We start from the raw sequence: 16943 nt of genomic DNA on the forward strand, positions 1-16943 counted from the left end.
GTGTGTGTGTGTGTGTGTGTGTGTGTGTGTGTGTGTGTGTGTGTGTGTGTGTGTGATGTGTGCGCGTGTGTGCGCCCTGCTGTGGAGGAGCTGCCTGAGGTGCCACTTGGGAAGGTCCTGGAGCAGGTGCTGCTCCTCAGGCCCTGCAGTGCGTCTGCAGAGCCTTGGCTGTGTGCACCGCATAGCAGATAGGAGATCTCTTCATTTCCATCTTCCACAGGCACCCAGTGGAGTCTGGCAGGAGTCTCGCACTGTGGCTGCAGGGTGGAAGTGAGCTGGGAGTTCTGTTAATCTGAATGTGCAAACTCTTGCACAAGTGTTAAACCATGCCATGAAAACCATAGTTACTTACGTTCAAATTTTCATGATCTTAAAAAAATAAGTTAGCATTTTTTTTTCATACAAACAAAAGCTTCAAGTAAGAGAATAGAGATTCCTGCTGTTACTGCTGATCTGGATATGCCCTAAGGTAAGTGGCTTTATGAACCTGGGTATTTATTGCTTTCATTTGTACTTCACACCAGAACTGTGTAATTGTATTTGCACCTGTAACTGCTTCTGTCTTTGCATTTTCCATCAACCAGCAGTTTTATTTGCTATTACACAATAAACGTGTGCTTTCTAAATTATAAGATACAAGATTTAGGTTTTTCTTTTTTTTTTCTCTCTGTCCTCCCTCTTTTAGGGCCTTCTGAATTAGAGATGAACATGGGAGGTCCTCAGTATAACCAACAGCAGGCTCCTCCAAACCAAACTGCCCCATGGCCTGAGAGCATCCTGCCTATAGACCAGGCATCCTTTGCCAGCCAGAACAGGTGAGTCTGAGTACCAGGAGAGCTGGAAGAGTGTTAGCTCGGGGCTCATGGGTTCCATTAGTTGTTTCAGACATATGTCTGAATGAATTCCTTCTGCCCAAATGGTACTTACCCAGTTGTCATTTCTTCAGACCAAGTCATCCACTAGTCATGGGCTGAAAGGAGGGAAGATACAGAAACCAGGGTGACCCAGACACTCCTTTAAACACCTGACAGTGGTGGGGAAAATGTGTTGGTGATGCTAAGCAGAATTAAGCAGCCTAGTATAGATGCTGTGAGGGGGTAACTGTGTTTCAGTAGCTTGTCCAGCAAGCCTCACAGACAAGGTTTCAGAGTCTTGGAGACCAATGCAGGGGCAGAACAGCCCAGTACTCATGACAGAGCAGCACCATGCCAGTTACATCGTATGTTTAGGATAAAAGAAAATGATCATTTTGTATTTATATTTTACCACAATCAACAACAAAAAAAAGAAAAACAAAAAACAGGGCAACCACCTCCTCTCCAGGGCCTCGCTAGGTAAGTGTAGTCTTCACCCCCTCATCAAGGAAACTTTGCAGCAGACAGAAACCATTACAGAAAACCACAACCAATCAAAATGCAGAGCTGTGGAACCCTCCCAGTCTCAATGGATACATCTGCAAGACACACCCACACCTAAGACTCAAGGAACACTGTGAAAGAGGAAATGGAAAGTTTGATCTCTCCAGATATCAGGGAGAGGCTATGTCTCCTGGTAGTATCAGGAGGCTACACCCAAGACAACTGCCTAAACATGAGGGCAACCGTGGACAGGAGTGGGAGAAAGACCCCGAGACCTCCACCCTACACTAAGAACTACAGGCCTCTAAAGGATGCTGAGAACAGGAGAAAGACTTCCCCAGGGAAGAGCACACCAGTTAGTTATCCAGTACCAAATGGTGAGCCCTGAAAAACACACACCCGCAAATGTAGCCTTGTACAGACGGAGTGGGTCATTTTTAGGAATGTATATGTACGCACATACATGTAAGTGCATGTCACAGCTACTGAAAAAGGAAACTGTAAACATGGCGTGAGCAAGGAGGGGTGTATGGAAGGGTTTGAAGGGAGAAATGTAATTGAAGCAGGAGCTAGAAAGATAACACAGTTGATAATGTGCTTGTTGCATAAAGACGAAGACCTGAGTTCAGAGTCCAGAACCCCTCTGAAAGCCAGCTGGAGTGGCATGCATTTGTAATCCCAGCTCCAGGAGGCAGAGGAAAACAAAACAAAAGTGTTGTAAAAAGGAAAACAACATATGTGGATGAAATAAGAGGTTTGACAGAATCTCTGTCAGAACCCTCCAAAGAATTGTGAAAACAAAGGGAAGTGTGTAAACATAAAGCGCTCAAAGACTTGTAGAACTGTGCAAAATGGCTTATTAAGGCCTAGTGTACAGCACACACCTGTAACTCCTGAACTCAGAAGGCCCAGGCAGAAGGACTGTAAATTTTGTTTTTCTTTTATTTGTTTTTTGTTTGTTTTTGGCTGGCCTGGAATTCTCTAGGTAAACCATGTTGACCTGGAACTAAGAGATCTGCCTGCCTCTGCCTCTGGAGTGCTGGGATTAAAAGTGTGCCCCACCACAATCAGCTAATATTTCTTAGTTAATATAGTTTTCCTACTTTAATTTCTATACATAATATTCAGTATAATTTATCCCTAACTGTATCCTGTATATTAATTATAGATAACTACATTAAATATAATTATATCTTTCTTTTTAACAGTTGCTTGGCTAGTCATTTTTTTAGAAACTCTTGTGGCTTACTTGGTCTTTTTTTTTTTTTTTTTTTTTTTATTCCATCTTTGTGCCTTCATAGTTATTTTCTAAATCTCTTAATCTAGTGCCTCTTGGTATTCTAAATCCAAATATTAAATCTCACCCCTGATGGCCTATTTCTGTGAATGTTTTGTTTTAAACTTTGCATATTTGCTATTTTTTAGTTTACTATAATTAGCAGAACTGCACAAATGGGATTGACTGAGCCATCCGTGTGTGGATATATCATCCATTGATTATGTCTACCTATTCCTCTTTACTCCTTCCTCCCTCTGGTCCCTTCCAGCGTTTAGATGCCCTTTCCTTAGGGCTCATAGTTAATCGTGGTCAGTGGGATACCTGGATTCTGAACTGAGGATGTTTCCCCAGAGACTGTTGGAGACAGTGGATACTATTTTCTTGAACATCTTTGAGGTCTCCTGCCCCACCCTATCTGTCCCTGATTGTCTATTATTCCTGAGAATCCTCACTACCCTGGCTGCTGTGGGCTGCAGACAGTATCACAAAGCCACGGTGACTCTATAGGTGGTGATTCCTCAAAGTCCTTCAGATCTTTGACCCTATTCCATTGTGACAGAAAATGAATGGGATTTATTTGATAGAAATGTTTACAGAATACAAATTAGTAATAATTAAACAGTAGTATCTCACAGTTTTTACATGAAACCAAAGATCAGCTTTCAAGGAAACAAGGCCTAAAGTTCAGATTTTTACTGCTAAACAGACAACTGTGAGTTTTATAGGCAAAGACAGAAATAATTCTAGAATCATACTTAGTCCAATGTCCCGAACCCAGCACTGCCCAGTCTGCTGTTTCTTCTGTGACAGTTGTCAAAATGTCTCACCACTTCTGAAGTTATTTCAGATTTATAAACCATTTATCTCACTTATTTTAAATAGTCTAGTTTAGAAGAAATTAATGACCAACTTTATAAGGTAGTAAAAATATACTTTCATAAAAATTCAAAAGTAACAGACTAGAGATTTAACCTTTTCGTTAATAAAGAAAAAATAAGTGCCCTTTAATTTTAAGTCTCCATTGTAAGTATTTCAGTTAGTGGCACACCCCTGTAATCCCAGCACTTGGTAAGGCAGAGAGAGGCACTTGGATCACTGTGTGTTTGAGGTCAGCCTGGTCTACAAAGCCAGTCCAGAACAGGCAAAGTTATAGAGAAACCCTCTCTCGAAAAACAAAACAAAGTTTAGATTTGTATTTATTGAAGCATAGTATGTTGCTATGTCTCACAGATTGACCTCAAGCTCACCGTGTATCCCAGAATGACCCTAAATTAGGTGACAGTCTCCTAGCTAACCTCCCAAGTACTAGAACTACAAGCACGGGTCATCAGTTAATATTTAGGAATATGTTTTTAATTACTACATGTATATACTAGGAGTGAACCTGCATGCATGTGAAGTTCTTTCCTCCTACCTGGTGGGTCCTAGGATCGATCTCAGGTTTGGTGGCAAGAGCTTTTACCCGCTGAACCATCTCCACAGCCTCTTTAGTGTTTTATGAATCCAGAATTGATTTATGCATTCATTTCAAAGATAGAGGCATTAAAGCCACTAATATGTAGTACATTTTGCAACCCTGTTTATTATTTAAAGATACACTTCCAAATTCTGGCTGTTCCCTCTCCCCCATTCATTTGTTGTCCTTCATTCAGTGTGTGTGTGTGTGTGTGTGTGTGTGTGTGTTCCGTATGTGTGCGTGCTGCTCATGGAGGTCTGAGGGGTACCACATACCCTAAAATTGGAGGTACAGTTGTGAGCTATCATGCAGGTGCTGGAAACTGAGCCCTGGCTCGCTGAAAGTGTGCTTAACCACTGCGCCATCTCCACATACCGACAGTCCTGTGCTTGCTTGACCGCAGTATGCGGATGAGGATTCTTGCAAGTAGTGAGTACACAGACCCTGGCTGTGCTGTGTAGCAGGAGCTGGTTTCAGGAAGCAGAGGACTTGCTTTCACATTGTAAATGGCTAGGTTTTCAAGGGTTTCTCTGTAACACTGACTGCCCTAGAGCTAGCTCTGTGGACCAGGTTGGCCTCAAACTCACAGATGTCTGCCTGCCTCTGCTTCCTAGCTGCTGGGATTAAAGGCTTGTGCCACCATCTCCCAAGCACTGCCTTGTTTCTAAGAGGACTAGAGAAGCATGTGTTGTGCACTGAGCCAGGGCAAAGTGTATCTGTCTTAATAATACATGCTTGGTAACATGCTAATCCAGCTGAACCAGGAATCTTTTGTTTTCATCAAGTAGAAAATATCTAAAAGTATGTGGTTTACTTTCTAGCACCAGGTCAGCACAGAGGTAGGACATGCAATTCCTACCTCAACACAGCCTAATTTTGAACATTCGTGCCGTGTCCTCTCAGCCAGTGGTCTAGTATAAGAAGATAGTAGGGCAGTCAGGAGTGCCTGAGGTGTGAAAGAGGCAAGTAGGAAGTATGTGTGTTTGTGTTCAACAGAAGGATGTTACCCAGGGTGGCTAAGACTCATGGGAAGTTGTTGTGTGACTTATGGAAAGGTCTGATACGACCACAGGCTTGTCTCTGCATTTCACCGCCATCACCCTGCCCCAAGTACTTTGACATTTTCCATCTAGAGCTGAGTACAGTGTGTCAGTAAAATGTGATTGGGAAGAAGCAGCTGAGGACCTTGTATTAGAGTCGTAGAGACTGCAGTGGGATAGGTCCCAAGCCTGGACCACAGTGGAAGGGGGCTGCGTGTGCTGCCTTACTTTGGGGTTCTGTGTTTCCCCCAGGGCTAAAGATCAATCCCAGGGCCTTGTGTGCTTTGCAAGCTCCCGCCCACTGAGCCTGCTTTGCTTTTTAGCACATGCATGTTTGGAGTTTTTATTTATTTTTTTATTATTTATGTTTATTTCATGTGCATTGGTGTTTTTTACCTGACTATATGTCTGTGTAAGGCTGCCAGATCCCCTGGAACTAGAGTTATAGTTTTGGGCTGCTGTGTGGGTGCTGGGAATTAAACCCAGGTCCTCTGGAAGAGCGGACATTGCTCTTAACTGCTGAGCCATCTCTCCAGCCCCAGCTAGTTTAGTTTAAAAAAACAATCAGGACTTGGGAAGGAGAGGCAGGTGAATCTCTGCGGTTTCAAAGCCAGCCTTTCCTATGTAGTGAGTTTCGAGCCCACCAGGGCTACAGTGAGACCCTTTCTCAGAAAAACAACACAACAAAAAAGTATTTTATTTGGAGCAGGGTGTGTTTGACTTGGATAAGCATGCACATCTGTCCTCTGCTGTAAGTATTTGGTTGCTGCAGGATCAAGCGGTCATCCTTACAGGATGAGGCTGAGCTAGGCCTCCCTTAGCTACCTAGCTTCAATGGGATACAAATTCCAAATAGTCTCTCATGGTTAGACTTTACACTGCCTGTCTCCCGTCAGTGGAGGGACACTGCTTTGCAGTGCAGCTTCTCACAGAAGCTGACAACTGTTAACACGGCTGGGTACAAGCTGCCCTAGTTTGGGTTATCACTGCTGCCACAAACACCGTGACCGAATGCAACTTGGGGAGTACATGATTTACTCAGCTTACACTTGCATATCACAGTCCATCACTGAAGGGACTCAAGACAGGAGCTCAGGCAGCACAGGACCCTGGAGGCAGGAGCTGATGCAGAGGCCATGGAGGGGTGCCACTTAGTAACTTGCTCCTCACGGCCTGCTCAGTCTGCTTTCTTACAGAACCCAGGAGCAGCAGCCTAGGGATCGCACCCCCACAATGAGTTGGGCCCTCCCACATCAGTCACTAATCAGGAAAATGCTCTCCAGGCTTGCCCACAGCTGGCTCTTAGGGAGACATTTTCTCAGCTGGGGCCCCCTCCTCTCTGACAACTGTAGTCCATGTCTAGTTGACACAAAACTGTCCAGCACAGAGGTGACACTTCAGTGTCTTACTAAGTAGCTTCCCAGGCGTAAGGGAACACCATCAAGACCAGCCTTGGCTCTTGGCCACGAGAAGTTTCTATGGGCCCCACTCTGCCCAGTTGTTGGGCCCTCATGTTGGGGTTTTCTCCTCACACCCCACGCATGATGTGCACTTGCGTGGTTTTCTTCCTCCCTGTGCCATTTCTCTGTAACTGTTTCTTTCTTCGGCTCCTAAATGATAATAGACATCTGATCGAATCTGTGTTTTAAAGATTAGTTGGAGGAGTGCGGACTGTGGGAAAGAAGTGGTGGCACATTCTGAACATGTCCAGTGCAGGCAAGCTGTTCTTCCACAAGCCTCATAGCGGCAGGAGAAGGCCAGGGCAGGGATGAGCACAGTACCTCCAGCCTGTGGTACTCCTGACTGGCCTCCCAGCCAGCTGACCACGGCTCAGAAGCAGTGGGACTGTGTCATGTAGTAGGGACAGCAAGTGAGAAGAGGCATCAAAGGGACACTCCACTGGGCAGTTTTCTCTTAAAAGTGGAACCAGATGGGGAATATAGACTGCACATTGATGCATTCTGCTGTCACCGTTTGAAATTAATTGTTGGCTTCAGTGCCCAGCAGGAAATCATAGTACAGCTCTAAGTCAAAGTAATGTGTTAGACTGCCTAAGAAAATACAACATACTGAGTTGGGCCAGACAACTTCGTCCCTTGATAAATGTATTCCCACTTGTTTAAGAATGAGTTTTCTTGGATTGGGACACAGCTTGCTTGGCACACACGATGCCCTGGGTTCAGTTTTCAGTACCACACACAATAAAAGTAAGTTAGCTCATCTGTAAACTTCTGTTTTCTCAGCAGTACTAGATAGTAGGTCTACAGCACAGAAGACACTTTGGTGAAATATGGGTATCATTTCCTCGGTCAGGTTCACGTGACTTGCAGCTCTTCTAATTTGTTCAGTAATTTAATTATAATTTTATATACCATAGAAATGGCTGTTCCGTGTCAATCTTGTATTACCTTGTAGCGATTATGGTTAGAAGGTTTGTGATTCCCTTCCCTTGGCACCCAACTCAAAAGGGCTAACAGCTACACTTTTTGAGAGTTTTAATAAATGCTTGCAAATTCTGCCTCTGCACAAATACGACATTTCCTAGTAGCTCAGCTGAGTTCACTCGAGCCAGACTGAGTTCGAGTGAGTGTAACTTTTGTGCTGTGATTTGCTCTTCTCTCCTGTGTGGTCGTGGTAGCCTCCTATAGACATGGCTGTGACACAGGCCACTGCTTCCCGCCAAAAACTCCAGACTATTTCTTCCTGTCAATGCAAAGTAGATGCACTTGGAGAACAGTGCAGGCTTGTTAAGTTAGGCAGGTGAGCCCTAAACACAGGCATATCTAAGTAGCGGTTATGGCAGAGCCTTTTGGACTCTGCACAGCTGTGGGCACCTGGCTGAGCTAACCCCCTTCTTAGCTAGCTTATAAAGTGCGAGGATATAGAGAGAAAACTGCTTTGATTAGTATCTGGTCTTTACTGGCACTAAATAAAGTGGCGTTTTCAGGTGCGTATTTTCAAAAGTCTTCATTTAGTTCATTGCTCAGCTGAAGGAAGTTTGTTGCGGAGACCCTGGAAGTCAACTGGCATTTCCATGAGCCCGTGGTGAAGTTTGTCTCTTTGCAGGCAGCCATTTGGCAGCTCCCCCGATGACCTGCTGTGTCCACATCCTGCGGCAGAGTCGCCTAGTGATGAGGGCGCTCTTCTAGACCAGCTGTATTTGGCCTTGCGGAACTTCGATGGCCTCGAGGAGATTGATAGAGCTCTGGGGATACCAGAACTGGTCAGCCAGGTAGGCCAGAGCACTGCAGGGGCCACAGGCTCCATAGGTGGAAGGTGTCCCTCCCTTCTTAAAAGCTGCTCTATGGGGTGCTGTTGTCTCCCAACAGGCTGGCCTGCCCTTAGCCTCTCCTCCTCCCTCTCCTCTTCCTCCTCCTCCACTGCTCTCGCGAAAACTGACCCAAGAAGCAAATACCTGGGAATGCCCATTACATAAGACTTGAGTTACAGCAGGAAGGCAGAAGCTAAAGCCCAGAGCCTCTTGTCCATCCTTGCTGGTGGAGCAGATGAGGAAAAGAGGTTAGAGAAACCACAGGTTCCTGCTCCCTAGCAGCCTCTGGGAAGGGAGACAGTATGAGCACAGTCCTCCATTCTGCTCAGGCCTGTGCACTGAGGCAGGCAGCCACTATTTAGAAAGCACTGTTCTTCACATAGTTGGCAGAAGTCAGACTCAATAGATGTCACTTAACACTCTGGCCCTTATGTGGGTGTCACCCATAACAATTTTAAGAATATTTAAACAAATAGGAATATACAGATGTCAACCACCGAAGTGAGTTTCCTTAGCTCTCTTCTTCCGGGTCAGTTTCTTTGTAGAAGTAATAAACTTTCCTAACTCTTTGCACTGATTTGAGACACCTGTGCTGCTGTGGTAGCTAACCTTGTGTCCCTGCTGAGGCAGTGTCTGAAGCTGCCCCTGCAGCTGCCTTCCTGTGATACAGCTTCCTGGTTGGCTGTAGGTAGAGGGACCAAGAGAAGCCCTCCTGCCCTTATTGCCTTCCTTTCCATTCAGCATCACTCATCCTTTTGTCAGAAGTACCTCCCAAGGCCAGCCTCCTTGGCCCTCCAGCATGTCACTACACCTGAGGAAGGTGACATGGAGTAATTGGAGACTTTTTCTGAGACCTTAAAAATAGACTTGTCATAATTCCCATGGTTTAGCAGACACAAGTGGGAGTTCAGACTTGTCGAGTCATTTTGAAAACAGCATCATGGAAAGAAATGACTGGAGGTTACATGGTATACCCCGAAGTAAAGCCAGAAAGGAAAAGGGTTAACTGTTTCCTGTGGAAATGGTTGGCTTTGCCTTTGCCGTCAGCTAGAATTCGGCTCTCTATGATTATTCTTGAGTTTGTCCAAGTGACATTTTTTTAAATGTTCTTGGAGTTGCTGAGTGACTGGTAACACTTGTGGGGCTAGAGGGGCTGAAAGGGTTTTTGTTTTTAAGAGATTATCTCATCCCTAGCCCAGCCTCACCTTAGACTCGTGGCAGCTCACCTGTCTTGTCCTCTAAAATATTAGAATACTGTTTTAAAAAATTAAAACCAGTGTCATGTCATCACAGCGTTTTTGCTTCCCTTTTTAATTTGTGTGTTCTCTAACATCTCCTTAGGTGGGTTGCCATGTCATTTAAGCTGAACTGTAGACGGCATTCTTAGGCAGAGTGGGGGAATTGTGACACGGATGTGTACTTAATAATAAGCCAGAGTTGCATACAGGGTTGAAAATGGAACCTGCTGGCTGGGTGACAGCACAGTCAGTAAACCTCCCCAGAACCCAAGAGAAGACACCAGGCTCAGCACACACCCCACCCCAGCAGTGGGTCAGTGTGCGGTGGAAACAGGAAGATACCACGCTGGCTTACCAGCCAGTCTGGAGTAATCAGTGAGGTCTACACTAAAGAAAGTCCTGTCTCAGACAAACAGACAGACAAAACTAAAGAGATCAATATGGAAAGTTAGATTTTTTTTTCTATTAAAAATGGGCAAATAGAAAGTCCTGAGCTATGTCAACAATGAACGATCCCCTGCTCATACTCCATGCACAGGAGAGTGGCAGTGTGCTGAAGCTGTCCTGCTAACCGCAGGCCATGGACAGTGCTATCTGCCCTAAGATGCTGTGCAGCCAGGACTCAGGCTGCCCTGGCAGTCAACTGAAGGTGGCTTGAGACTTTATGGCTGCTGAGGTCTTGCCCTTCTAAAGACCATCAGATTCGTAGCAGGGGCTTCTGAGTGGACAAGGAGTGGCCGGGTATATTAGAGCTTTGCGTTTACACCTGGGGCTGCATAGGTTTAAAACACTCTCCCTGAGAACGCTCTAGATTTCCTACGTGTAGAAACAGGCGAATCCGCCGCAAGCTTCCAGTGTAGCTCAGTGGCGGAAATGACGGACGACACACCTTACCTCAGAAACACAGTGAAAGAGAACTGCATCCTTAGAAGTCCTCTACCTTGCACACACACTCACGAGTGCACGCGCATTCTTAAAAAGTGCACGGCTAATACAGGGTTGCAGCTGGAGTTTATGCAGCTCTCTCTGTAGGACACCCCTCAGCCAGGCATGCTGGCTCATGCCTTTAATCCCAGTACTCACTGAGAGAGGCAAATCTCTGTGAATTTGAGGCCAACCTGGTCTACATGGCGAGTTCCAGGACAGCCAGGGCTACATAAGTGCTTGTTTTATCAGGGGAGAAGGACAGTTACAGCTCTCAGACAATTAAATTAGCCAAATACATACTAAGCAGTCTTGCAGACATTCTGTCAGATACAGTCAAGGGAAGATATGCTAAACATCTTTACTCCTTCCCTTCCTTTCCCTCTGTAGGTCTTTGGTGGGAGAAGCAGCAGTTTAAAAAACAAATGACAGTGAACTCAGTGACAGGTTCTCTGATCACCTCCACTTGAGGGGCTCAGCCTTACCAGGGCACAGAGGAAGACAATGCAGCCAGTCCTGATGAGACCTGATAGGCCAGGGTCAAATAGAAGGGGAGGAGGACCTTCCCTATCAGTGGACTAGGGGCCGGGCATAGGGGGAGAAGAGGGAGGATTGGGAGGAGACAAGGGAAGGGGCTACAGCTGGGTTACAAATTGAATAAATTGTAATAAATGATAATAATAAAAAAGATAAATAAAAACAAATGACAAGCACATTGACTTGACTATGTCTAGCATGTAGTAAGTGAATGGTAGCAAAGTGTGGGCATGTGGGCATGTTAGAAATTCTGCCAGCCATAGAGAACAGCTGAGTAAACAGAACAATGTGAGCCAGGCACGGTGACACTGACCTGTAATCTCAGTACTCAGGAGGTGGAGGCTGAAGCTCATGCTTGAAACCCACCCTGGGCCGCATAGTAAGTTAAGAGGCCAACTTGAGCTATGCAAGACTCTATCAAATTGTCCCCACCCCAAAACACAATAGGCAATATATCACCTCACTGAGACGCTCAGGTCCCACACCATAGTGTGGACCACAGCCTACCTTCTCTTAGCCAGAAAGACTTCCTACAGTTTCCTTTGTGTTTCTAAGTCTGTTCTGTTACCTGGAGAGTGAGGACGGTGGTGGCCGGCTGCCCAACACTGCTAATGCTGACTAAGGCTATCATTGAATGAAATGATTGACACAGGTCTGTGTGCTCAGTCAAAGGCGGAAGCACTCGGAGGAGCCTGCCCACTGCGGCGCTGCCAGGTTGTCACTGGGGAGAGTAGGAGCATTGCCTAGTCACAGCTCCTTCCTCCCACCCCCTGGAGGAAGTACTGCAGGGAGGTGGCCTTGACCCTTGCTTCCTCCCTCGGGTAATTGCAGAGAGGCCTTGTGTAGAAGGAAAAGTAGAGGCAAGCTGAAAAATACCTTGGTGTAATGGATACAGTATTTTTTAAACACCACATATAGGAGGGAGAGAAAGCAGCCTTACATTTAGAACAGTGTTGTTAGCAGCTTTATTTATGTGCTCATCTGGGCTTCTTTTCAGAGTCAAGCTGTAGATCCAGAGCAGTTCTCCAGCCAAGAGTCCAACATGATGCTAGAGCAGAAGGCCCCTGTTTTCCCACAGCAGTACGCATCTCAGGCACAAATGGCCCAGGGTAGCTATAATCCCATGCAAGATCCAAACTTTCACAGCATGGGCCAGCGGCCTAACTACACCACACTCCGAATGCAGCCCCGACCAGGCCTCAGGCCCACCGGCCTCGTGCAGAACCAGCCAAACCAACTGAGACTTCAGCTTCAGCATCGCCTCCAAGCACAGCAGGTTAGTTCTTCATGGGACCTTCCGAGCTGGGGTGGCCAATGGCTGGGGCTCAGGAAGAGTAGTGGTGGTTGGAGTAGCAGTGGAGCGTTAGAGTTGAGTTAACGAGAGCTGTTAATTGGAAAAGGTGATTTGAAGGAAGTGTTTCCTCTTTTGTAAATGTACTGAGTTGGGAATGGCTACATATCCTCTAATTTTAGCACTTGAGAGCCAAGGCAGGAAGATGGAGAATTCAAGAGTTGGAGCTGTACGTGGTGAGGCACACCTTTAATCCCAGTACTCAAGAGGCAGAGACAGGCAGATCTCAGTTCGAGGCCAACCTAGTCTACAGAATTAGTTCAGGACAGCCAGGGCTGCATAGAGAGATTCTATCTCAAAAGCTTTAGAGAGTTTCTAGGTCAGCCTATACGTAAGACCCTGTCTCAACTTACCCCTCCCTCTCCTAAAAAAGTATTGATTTGTACATGTTTGTATTTAGAATCGCCAGCCTATTATGAATCAAATCAGCAACGTTTCAAATGTGAACTTGACTCTGAGGCCTGGAGTACCAACACAGGTGAGGAGCCCACCAGCTGCCTGCATCCACCGTGTCCAGCCAGTGTCTCCTGTCGTCCTTCCTCCTGGCCAGGCTGAGTGAGCCGAGACCCACATCTGTACCCTGGTTTTGCACAACCCAGCCGGTCTGTTCCTAGTTCCTCTGACTCCATTTTAGTTCTTAGGTCTTCATTGCCAGGGTCACCTGATGTTGTTATCCACAAGAGTTGTGTTGCAGAAAGTGTCGACCAACCCTGGGTGTAAGTGCCGGCCAGTGCTCCTAAGAACATCGGCTCGGCCTACAAGCCTCCGACCACATCCTTGTTCTCAGCACATCCATTTGTAGCCTATTTCTACGGGAGCTTCTGTTGGAAGACATTTTACGTGTGCTTGATTTACTCATTAACTTAAGCTCGGCCGACAAACCCAAACAGGCCTCGCCTGACACTTGGGCCTTCTCCATAAGCACACCCGTGTCTTCCGCTTCGGAACACTGGACAGTACGGCACCGGCACAGAGCCTGTCAGGTTCTGTTGGGCCACATAAGAAGCCTCAGTACTGTTATGAGCAGAAGCGAGAAGGCAGGAGATATGCATGCTAATAAGCATCTGAAGTCCTTCACCGCTGCCTCACGGTCCTAAGTGGCCATGGCAATGCTGTGCATGTGATGTCAGCATGACAAATACTTGAGCGCAGGTGGCCTCACAAATGACGAGGCTGTGCCCTTCCAGTGCCAGTACACAACCTCACACTGCTTAGTTACCTCAAGGCCAGGGCCCCCCTCTTCATCCATCTTACTTCTCTGGCTTCTCACCGGAGACATTCCTCAATCAGGTGCATCCGGGCTGCTGCACCCATAGGCCAGGACTACTCAACAACATTTCTCTCCTGGGAAGGGTCATCCTCTTTGGCTTAAATGGCAAAGGCGGCAGGGGGCACCTGGGCAGCCAACTTGTTCAGCTCTGGACATCAGTGAAGTGACAAAAGTCACTGTCGGATCACCCCACCTCCATCTTTGTGATGTGCACCAAGTCACCTTTGGCAGTGATGCTTTCTTGTTAGACTTGAGTGTTTCCTAAAAGAGACTCCATAAACTGTATCCTCAAGTTATGCAGAGTCTTGAGCCAGGCACAGGCTGTAATCCCAGCACTCAGGAGGCTGAGGCAATAGAATAGAGTTGATGGTCAATTGAGCTACTTAGAAAGCTGGAGAGATGGTTCCTCTTCTAGAGGATCAGGGTTCAATTCCAGCCAGCTTCATAGCAGTTTATGGGCACCTGTAACTCCAATTCCTGGTGATTGGATGCCCTCTTCTGGCCTCTATGAGCACTGCATGCACATAATGTATAACACATAAAATAAGTTTTAAAAATTAACAAAGAAAAAATAATAAATAAATAATATTTTGTATTCAAATGGTTAAAAAAATTAACAAAGATCTTCCTATAGCTGCATGGTGGTAGTGAACACTTTTTATCCCAGCACTCAGGGGGCAGAGGCAGGTGGATCTCTGAGTTCAAGAACAGCCTGGTCTACAAAGCTACTTCCAAGACAGCCAGGGCTACACAGGAAACCCTGACTCAAAAAACAAAACAAAAACAAACAAACAAACAAACCCAAAAACCAAAAAGAGTCTTCATGTAGAAAGGCCTGTGCTCTTTTGAAGTCCTTTGGTTGACTATGTCCTCAAAAAATGAGTCAGTCAGTATCAGCAGGATGACAGGCTCACCACACAGGCTAAACTAAGAAACTCGTGCTCACTGCAGTTGTTCCACCTTTCATGTAATCTTATTTTCCAGATGACTGTCCATGCAGCATGCTTTTGGGACCTTGTCTAACCTGTCTGTCATTTGGTTTTCCTTCATGATTGTCTCCCCATTTCAGGCTCCTATTAATGCCCAGATGCTGGCCCAGAGGCAGCGGGAAATCCTCAACCAGCATCTCCGCCAGAGACAAATACATCAGCAGCAGCAGGTGCAGCAGCGAACTTTGATGATGAGAGGACAAGGGTTGAATATGACCCCAAGCATGGTGGCTCCTAGTGGTATACCAGCAGCCATGAGCAATCCCCGGATTCCCCAGGCCAATGCCCAGCAGTTTCCATTTCCTCCAAACTACGGTACTGAACTTAGATGGCCGCCCTTCATCCATCCTTTCCCCCGCTCCCCTCTGTCCTGGGTCACAGCTCTCTTCTCAGCTGCCGTAGGCATGGTGAACCAGAGATAGGGAACTTGGGAGGACAGTTGGGGCCTGGCAGGGGTCTCCAGGTCAGGCGCAGGACCTCCCCTGCCCCATCTCCGGTTGCAGACCTTACTTTAAGAATGACCAAAGTTGGGGGCTGGAGAGATGGCTCAGTGGTTAAGAGCTCTGTCTCTTCTTCCAAAGGACCTAGGTTCAACTCCCAGCACCCACATGGCAGTGCATAACTGTCTGTAACTCCAGCTCAAGGTGGTCTGACACCCTTAAACCGGTGCACATAAAATAAAATTAATAAAAAAAAAGAAAAAAGAATGACCAAAGTTAAGTGTGTTTGTGTCTCTGGACATATGAGCATGCATGAGGGTATCTGCTCAGGTCTGTGTCTGTGAACATAATACATACACAAACATACACTCCTTACATTTGAGTGTGTGAGTCTGACACAAAGAAATCAATAGCTAGATATGAAATGTTGGAAGACATAAATCAATTTAAATATTACAGATACCCTATAGCTTTTGAAAAATAAAAGTTTGTTGCTGACGATACTTATGAAAAAAGAAAATAAAAACTTTAAAGATTATACCAAATCTTTATGGAATAGGTAATTCTTAGAGTGTTACACAGAGCCACAATGAGAGACCTCTTACTTTAGTTAGTATTGATTTGTTCTATAATGTCAGTCTAAGAGATGAAGTATTAATATTTTAATTAGTAGTGGGATTATTGGTAAACATAAGTGCTTCCTTGGACATTAAATGTTTCACGTGGCTCTGAGTGCCCTGGAGTGACCATGTTGCCTTGTGGCACAGATGTCCTTCCTCTTTAAAGAGCAAACATGGTGCGTTGCTTTTTCCCTCTTTAAACATTTCTGTTGTGGCTACTTTAAATATTAAGTGCTACACAAGTTTTAAGCAAACATGTTATTACTCCATCCCTGAAACACCCTTCACACCCTCTTCCTCTACCCCTGCCTCTGCTGGGTTTCCAGTTTGACACAGGAGGAAAATCTGCTGAGAATTCTTCCCTTTTACTGTGAGTTCTTTACCCTGAAACTAAACAAGAAAGGACACATTGACTGTCCCCGAATGCTAATCCTGACTGCACTCGAGTACCACAAGCCCTTTTCAGAAACAAAACAAGCCACTGTGCATGCACATATGTATTTTCTAAAATACATCATCTCATACTGGGATGATATAAGTTAATTTCATGTAAAGTTATTCATATGTTGACTTTCAGTATATAGTTGAATTTAATGAGCTTAACCTAAATTTAAACAACACAATTACAGTGATACTTTTTTAAAAATTCTGACTATTTCAGATAAACTGGAAGTATACATAGCTGAGTACTGTCAGTTTAGACAGGGGTTAAGGAAGCAGTGTCCTTTCTCTGACTCTTGTCCTGATGTTCAGTCTGTGCTAGGCCTCCTGTGACCCTTGTAGAGATTTCAAGTATGGAGACTTTTCTCCATGCACTTCTGTCTCGGTTTGAATCTTTTGACTGTAATTAATTGCACATAATCAGGTATTTGAAAGAAATTTTTCTGTGTATACTTAATTTAGAATATTCTCCCTGTGATTCCGCTGACTGTCTCCTTTGGACTTCTGTGTTGTTTTTAAGGAATAAGTCAGCAACCTGACCCTGGCTTTACTGGAGCTACGACTCCCCAGAGTCCTCTGATGTCTCCCCGGATGGCGCATACCCAGAGTCCCATGATGCAGCAGTCTCAAGCCAACCCAGCCTACCAGCCCCCGTCAGACATGAACGGATGGGCACAGGGGAGCATGGGTGGGAACAGGTAACATCACGTCGCTGAGTCTAATCAAAAC

At 45.7% G+C, this 16943-nt stretch overlaps 1 protein-coding gene across 4 annotated transcripts in view; it reads left to right on the plus strand.

Moving 5' to 3' along the window:
- Ncoa2 (nuclear receptor coactivator 2) overlaps positions 1-16943 on the plus strand; it is a 230404-nt gene that overhangs the window by 202950 nt on the left and 10511 nt on the right. For 3 of the 4 annotated variants that reach the window (XM_055603145.1, XM_055603146.1, XM_055603148.1), the window contains 6 exons: positions 686-815; positions 8200-8365; positions 12101-12379; positions 12855-12932; positions 14794-15028; positions 16735-16912. In XM_055603145.1, the coding sequence (XP_055459120.1) occupies positions 686-815; positions 8200-8365; positions 12101-12379; positions 12855-12932; positions 14794-15028; positions 16735-16912 (1066 nt within the window). The remainder of the gene's footprint in view (positions 1-685; positions 816-8199; positions 8366-12100; positions 12380-12854; positions 12933-14793; positions 15029-16734; positions 16913-16943) is intronic. The other variant, XM_055603147.1, reaches the window with a different exon arrangement.

Source organism: Psammomys obesus, unplaced genomic scaffold, assembly GCF_907164565.1.
Source record: "Psammomys obesus unplaced genomic scaffold, mPsaObe1.curated_primary_1811, whole genome shotgun sequence".
Taxonomy (NCBI): domain Eukaryota; kingdom Metazoa; phylum Chordata; class Mammalia; order Rodentia; family Muridae; genus Psammomys; species Psammomys obesus.